Source organism: Quercus lobata, chromosome 11, assembly GCF_001633185.2.
Source record: "Quercus lobata isolate SW786 chromosome 11, ValleyOak3.0 Primary Assembly, whole genome shotgun sequence".
Taxonomy (NCBI): domain Eukaryota; kingdom Viridiplantae; phylum Streptophyta; class Magnoliopsida; order Fagales; family Fagaceae; genus Quercus; species Quercus lobata.
The window spans coordinates 53,752,736-53,760,319 of record NC_044914.1 but is presented as its reverse complement, the minus strand read 5'-3'; the positions used below and the strand labels follow the sequence as shown (position 1 = coordinate 53,760,319).

Here is a 7,584-nt window from a genome sequence, read left to right as displayed (position 1 = left end):
TTTGTCATAAAACTTGAATTGGTTATTTTGTAATTGGGGGTCTAAACATTCAAGGGTGTTTTATACACTATTTGAACTTTCACTATTCCACAAGCACTTCAATATTCAGAGTTAGATCCTTAAATTAGGATCAATTTGGGTATTTCTCAAAGTTGAGTGGCTTCTAATTTCAATTGAAAAGATCAAGGGTTTAGTTTGATTTTGACAGAAAGTTCAGGAGGTTTTTTGCACTATTCTCTTCATCTTTTACCCCGTACTTAATGTGTTAACTTCTTTTCAGGTGCCTTCTCAACTATTTCATTTTTATTTTCAAAAAATTATATTATTAGAAATTAATAATCTTCCTTCTCCATTATTTTCCATTCCTTTGACATCTCATCTCCTTCAACATAGCATTCAATTATGAAACCACCCTAAAATGCAATAAGCAAAAAGATAAGGAAAGAAATCAACCCACCCAAATAGTTTCAAGAATACTAAACTCACTGTCTTAAGAAAAATATACCAAAATAGTCCATCAACTAACACAGCTTCAAAAGAAGTCATCAATTTATGGCTCATCAACTAACACAGCTTCAAAAGAAGTCATCAATTTATGGCTCCAATGATATACCACCAAAATATATTCCATTGCTCTAATTTGAAAGGGTGGAGAAAAGGGGGTGAGCTAGAAGCTTAACATGAGGATGTCTTTCAAAACAAAACAATAGTATCATTGATAAAATATAAGCTTTACAAAACATTTACAAATAATTTTAACACTAATATAATATACTTTGTAAAACTATCAAGAATAAAACATTTAACTATAACGCTATAATCATTAAATAAAATAATAACCACTTTAATTAGCCGAAATGCACTAAATAGTAGGGGTGGTAAAGTAAGACTAAACCCATTTGCCCACCCAAAAGTTCCAAACCCACCCATTCTAATTGAACCCAAATCCACTCAGTTATTAGTTGGGTTGAATGGATATCAACCCAATTAGACTAAATAAATATTGGATTTTAACTAAAAACCCATAGAAGCCCATTTAACTCAAAAACAATTTACCTAAATTCAACCTAGCCCTTCCCATAATTTATAAAAAAAAAAAAAAAAAAAAAAAACCCTCAATATTTTAGTATTTCAGGATTTTCATTTTCCTTTCATTTTCTTGGCCTCCAAACACTTCTCCCTTCCTGGCTTGCTCTCTCTCTAATCTCTCACTATTCTTCTCTACACAAAACCTCATAAAAAGACCAAATAAAATACAGACACCTGTAAAGCTGACGCAGTAGTAGTATCCATCTGTAGCGCCATTACAGATTTTACACAGACATCCCTCAAACCCTAAAAAAAACCCACAAAATCCTAATCCCTAAAACCCCTAAATTGAAGGAGAAGAAGAAGAAAAATGGACATAGAGCAAAAGCAAGCGGACCTGATCAAGCAGTTCGTGAAGTAAGCTTCGTCTCTCCATGCCTCCGCACTCGCTCCTCTCGTCGCCGACGCCACCTCTCACCCTTCACTTTTCGCCTTCTCCGAGATTCTCTCCGTCCCTTCCGTCCTACAGGTTCGCCTTATATACTCAGAATTTGATTGAATTGGCAGTGGAAAAATTTTAAAAAATATATATATATATATATATATATATATCTATAGGCTGGAAACAATTACAACCTTAATTTCAGCATCAAAAGTACTAGTTAAAGTTATATACAAATTAAGCAATACTAGCTAAAGTTAATTTTCACAATGATGGTGGCAAAACTGAAAGTGATATAATAGCTAAAGTGAATTTTCGCATTTACTTACCGCCATCGAGTAAAATCAAGCTCTTCATTGAATTAGCCGTGAAACCCACCCAATCAGCATCTTCAATTGCAAGAAAGTTCTGATTTCGACTCTCAGGGTCAAATGAAATCAGCCCAGTGGCATTCTTAATCAAAAGTTCACCATTATCAGTGCAGCCATAGAAATTAACAACACTACCCCGAATCATTGGTACCGAATATTTTTTAGTCCAAGACTCAGCCACACCATACTCCTCCATGCATAACCCATAAGAGCGAAAACAGCTAGGGATCCTTAAACAATGCAAGTCGATACATCGTAACCACATAATTAAAAGGAAATTTTATCGCACGGGAGCTGTCATCATTGACGTCAAAGGACAGAACGAAATGGCCGCGGCTAGTCCTTGCTACAGTGTGCAAAGCTCCGTTCAAAAATATACAAGGTGGATCAAGCTTATCAATAGTTCCAAAGTTGGGTTCATACCCACTTAAGATCTTCATCGGTATTACAATCCTGAACTCAAACTGTAAATCTCGGCCTCGGCTGGTCCCTCAAGAAAAGACCGAAGTCTCAGAATCTTGAAGTCATTGTTCTGAGAATTATAAGCAAGTCCAACAACAGACGTCCCATGTGGAGTAGCTAGAAGCTTCTCAAACTTTCTAATACTTGGGTTCCACAAATATAGAATGTGGCTAAGATAATAGTCAGAACTGTTAGTGTATAGCTTAGTCTAGTTTAGTCCATTGGGCTTAGCCCAATATACTGTACTTGTAATTTACTTATTTTACTTGTACTGCACACATACCTAGCCTATACAAAGGCTCTCTATTGTACATTATTTTACACATCAAATATACAGACTATTCAGTCTTTCTCTCTCACTTTACATTGTTAACATGGTATCAGAGCCATTCCTCTGATTTTCTGGTTCCTGTGGACATCTCCGGCGTTTTTCCGCTGCCCTCGTCTTCGTCCAGTGGTCACTGCAGAAGCGAGTCACCGCCGTCACGCCCACAGTACCTGCAACTCTCGGATATCATCGTTCTGCTCATCCAACTGCCAAAGCAAAGGCATAAAGTGACAGAACAGCCAATTCCGAGCAAAACCCAACAAAGAAAGGTCAGAAACTACATCACACGCGCCCCCACGCGCCGTCAGAAGTTTTCGGCCTCACGAGCACGCGCTCCACGCGCCTCCACGCGCCGCCACGAGCCGTCAGTGATTCTCACGCGCCACACGCGCCAGTTCCACGCGCCTCACGCGCTTCTCACGCACCACACGCGCCTGATCCGCTTCACGTGCTGCCACGTTAGCCCTAGAGTGACGTCACACTGCCACGTCAGCACACGTCAGCCGTTGACTTTGACCGTTGACTGTTGACTTTGACCGTTGACCGTTGACGAAGTCAAAATTTTTCGACAGCACCTGTCTTGCTCAGTTTTTCGCGTAGATTCCGATTTTGAGCTCCGTTTCTGCATTTGAGGTCTCTAAATCCTATTTTTTGGTCATTTTCTTCATTATGGCTCAACAAAATGATCGAGATATCATACGTCCTATCACTGTTATGTTGGATGGTCCTACTAGTTATCATGCGTGGGCTCAGAATATGACTATCTTTCTCAAGGGTCGTAAACTGTGGAGGTATGTGACTGGTTCAATTCCTAAGCCAGTACCAAACCCTAAGTCCAAAGCCACAGCTACTGAAGAGTCTTCCAAGACTGCTGTTCCAACAGATGATTATGAGGAACGTCTAAAGGAATGGGAGAGTATTCAGAGTAAGATCTTGTCTTGGTTTATCAATACCTCTGTTCCCTCCATTCATAATCTTCTTCCTCGTCTTGAAACTGCTGAGGCTGCTTGGAAATTTTTGGCGGATCGCTATAATTGCACTAATGATTCAAGCTTGAAGTTCCACATTGAATCAAAACTCTATCAAATGCGCCAAGAGACAGGTCAGTCCATTTCTGATTTTTATTCTCAGACTTCTACTATGTGGGAACAACTCTCTGCTGCAGATCCTCCACTGGTGTGCTTTAAGGACATTGAGCTGTTTGTCAAATATCGGGATCGTCGTAGATTTATGCACTTCATGATGGGTTTACGTGAGGATTTTGAGCCTACTAGGGCTTCTCTGCTTAGCCGGTCTCCTACTCCTTCTCTTGATGCTGCAGTCAAGGAGCTCATTTATGAGGAGAACCGTCGACCTACTTATCACATGTCATCATCTGATCATGTATTGGCTACACCCTCTCCACAGCCTCCCATTGCTGCATTCACTGCTTCTCCACGAATAAACTCTGGGCATCCCAATTCTCAGTCTTCCAAAGGCACTCGCTGCAAGTTTTGCCGTGCCAAAGGCCATGACATCTCTGTTTGTCACAAGCTGCAGAAATTTGTGCAAGAGCATAATAAAGCTTCTCTTCCTCGGGCAGCTGCTGTATGTCCTTCAGATCCATCGGTTCCTACAGGTCCATTTTTGACTTCCTCACTTACTACGGCTGATATTGAGGCAGTTGTTCAACAGGTTTTATCCCGTACTTCCACTGCCCTTTCTGTCACCTCAGGTAAACAACCTTGGTTTTTTGATACTGCATGTTGTAACCATATGACTCCTGATGAATCCCAATTTTCTGATAAGACACCCTTAGAACATCCAATCAACATTTACACTGCTGATGGAACTCCTATGTCTGTTAGTCATAAAGGAACAATATATTCTCCTAATTTATCCCTTAGTGACACCTTTCATATTCCAAAGTTATCCCTCAATTTGCTTTCTGTTGGTCAACTTTGTGAATTAGGATTAGATCTTCTGTTTACTAATCATGGTGTGGATGTGCAGGATCCCCGGACGGGTCAAGTGCTTGGGACAGGCCTTAAAGTTGGTCGCATGTTTGAGGTTCATGACTTGAAGATTCCTTCACAAGTCGTTTCTACAGCTGCAACCATTGCCATCTCCTCCCCTGATCTATGGCATGCTCGTCTTGGTCATCCATCCTTATCTCGTCTTTAGTTGTTAGCTTCTCAAGGTCATTTAGGTTCTGTTCAGTTTCAAAAATTTGATTGTACTTCCTGTCATTTTAGCAAACAAACAAAATTGCCCTTTAATAAAAGTGACTCCTTTTCTTCTGCCCCTTTTGATCTTGTACATTCTGATATTTGGGGCCCTGCACTTGTTCCCACTGAGGGGGGATCTAAATATTTTGTCATATTTGTGGATGATTTTTCTCGATATACTTGGATTTATCTGCTTCACCATAGGTTTGAACTTGTGTCTATTTATCAAACATTTCATAAAATGATTGAAACACAGTTCAATCGCACTGTCAAAGTCTTTCGATCAGATAATGCCCAAGAATATAATGATAAATCTTTCTTATCCTTTTTAGACAGTCATGGTACTCTTCCTCAGCGGTCTTGTCCCTACACCTCTCAACAAAATGGTCGTGCAGAACGAAAACATCGTCACATCCTTGATGTTGTCCGCACCCTTCTCATTTCTGCCTCTCTTCCTGAGCGCTTTTGGGGTGAGGCTGCACTCACTGCTGTGTACACCATTAATCGTATTCCTTCACCAACTACACACAACAAATCACCGTTTGAGCTTCTTTATGGTCAAATTCCTGACTACTCCTCTCTTCGGGTTTTTGGTTGTGCTTGTTTTGTCTCTCTTCCTCCTCATGAACGAACAAAGCTCCAACCTCGTACTCGTCTCTGTTGTTTCCTTGGTTATGGTGTGTCTCAAAAGGGGTTTCGCTGCTATGATCCCATTTCTCGTCGCCTTCGTGTCTCCCGTCATGTTGAGTTTTGGGAATATCGTCCTTTCACGAGTCTTCAGCAGTTTCCTGCATCTTCTTCCTCAGAATCTCCTATTTTTACTGATCTTTTCCTTCCTCTCTATCCTGAACTTGTGGAGGATTCTTCAACATCGGCTGCCTCTCCAGACGACTCATCTCCGGTTCTGTCTCCGGCATATGACCCGCCTGTCTTGGATCCTGTGGCACCACCCTCTCCTGAGTCTCCTGTTAGTCCTGAACTTCGTCGTTCCACTCGGGTAAGCATTCCTCCCTCTTATCTCACTGATTATCACTGCTCTTTTGCTCTTGCCACCCTCTATGAACCTCACACCTATCGTGAGGCCCATACTGACCCTCTTTGGCAGCAAGCTATGAACGAAGAACTAGATGCCCTTCATAAGAATCACACTTGGGATATGGTTGATTTGCCTCCTGGTCAGTCTGTAGTAGGTTGTAGGTGGGTTTACAAGATCAAGACCAAGGCTGATGGATCTGTTGAACGATACAAGACTCGCCTAGTTGCTAAGGGCTTTACTCAGGAGTATGGTATTAACTATGAGGAAACATTTGCTCCTGTTGCTCGCCTTACATCTGTCAGATGTCTCATTGCTGTGGCTGCTGTTTGCCGTTGGCCTCTTTATCAAATGGATGTGAAGAATGCTTTCCTCAATGGAGACCTCCATGAAGAAGTGTACATGCAACCACCCCCTGGCTATCCACACTCAGGCATTCAAGTTTGCCGCCTGCGCCGTGCTCTTTATGGCCTCAAGCAGGCTCCTCGAGCTTGGTTTGAAAAGTTTAGCTCAGTTGTTGCTCAGCAGGGTTTCACTTCGAGTCCTCATGACACTGCTTTGTTTGTCCGAAGATCCTCTGCTGGTATCACTCTCATTCTTCTTTATGTTGATGATATGATTATTACTGGAGATGATTCTGCAGGTATCCGCTCTTTTCAGCACTTTCTTAGTCAGCATTTTGAGATGAAAGATCTGGGCACTCTCAGCTATTTTCTTGGGCTCGAGGTTACCTCATCCTCTGATGGATACTATCTTTCCCAGGCTAAATACGCTTCTGATCTTCTCTCTAAAGCCGGTATCACTGACAACAAGACTGTTTCCACTCCTTTGGAATACAATGCGAAGCTCACACCTTTGGATGGTGAACCTATATCCGATGCTACTCGCTATCGTCAGTTGGTTGGCAGTTTGATCTATCTCACTGTTACTCGTCCGGATATTTCACATGCTGTGGGTATGGTTAGTAAGTTCATGGATGCACCTCGTTCTGTCCACTATGCTGCTGTTCTTCGGATTCTCCGATATGTCAAAGGCACACTTTATCATGGTCTGCATTACTCTTCTCGATCTTCTCTCGAGCTTCATGCTTATTCAGATGCTGACTGGGCAGGTGATCCGACTGATCGATGTTCTATCACAGGTTTCTGTTTCCTGTTAGGTACTTCTCTTGTCTCATGGCGCAGCAAGAAGCAGGATGTGGTTTCCCGTTCCAGTACTGAGGCTGAGTATCGTGCCCTTGCCGACACCACTTGTGAGCTTGTTTGGCTTCGCTGGCTCTTGGCTGACATGGATGCTCCACAGCCTACTGCCACTCCTCTTTATTGTGACAATCGTAGTGCTATCTACATTGCTCATAATGATGTCTTTCACGAACGTACCAAGCATATTGAGATCGACTGCCACATCACTCGCCAGCATCTCAAGAAAGGAAATCTCAAGTTGTTCTCCATCTCCTCTGCTGACCAGCCTGCTGATATCTTTACTAAGACTCATCCGCCTGGTCGTCTTCGAGATCTTATATCCAAACTCTAGTTGGCTTCCTCCTTGCCACCTTGAGTTTGAGGGGGGATGTTTAGGGATGGCAATTTTTGCCCGACCCGCGAGTACCCGGTCCGGTCCGACCCTAATGGGCCGGGTTTTATCCGGTCCGATTAGGAATAGGGTCGGGTATGGGTTTTTAAAAAAAAACCCGAAACGGGTCCGGGTTTTAT

General features: G+C 42.2%; 1 protein-coding gene across 1 annotated transcript; it reads right to left on the bottom strand.

Moving 5' to 3' along the window:
• Window positions 1-1,158: 1,158 nt before the first annotated feature.
• On the bottom strand, window positions 1,159-2,487 carry LOC115969077. The gene is made up of 2 exons (XM_031088641.1): window positions 1,801-2,487; window positions 1,159-1,552 (listed from the first exon to the last, which is right to left on the bottom strand). The coding sequence occupies exons 1-2, from the start codon at window positions 2,105-2,107 to the stop codon at window positions 1,431-1,433; spliced, it is 429 nt and encodes a 142-aa protein (XP_030944501.1). The 5' UTR covers window positions 2,108-2,487; the 3' UTR covers window positions 1,159-1,430.
• Between the last annotated feature and the right edge of the window lie 5,097 nt (window positions 2,488-7,584).

What these genes read in the sequence shown, in the direction of transcription:
- LOC115969077 (XM_031088641.1), bottom strand. Translation starts at nt 2,107, where the DNA reads ATGTGGTTACGATGTATCGACTTGCATTGTTTAAGGATCCCTAGCTGT. An exon ending in CTTGATTTTACTCGATGGCG is followed by an intron (nt 1,553 to 1,800) that starts GTAAGTAAATGC and finishes GCGAACCTGTAG; the next exon opens with GACGGAAGGGACGGAGAGAA.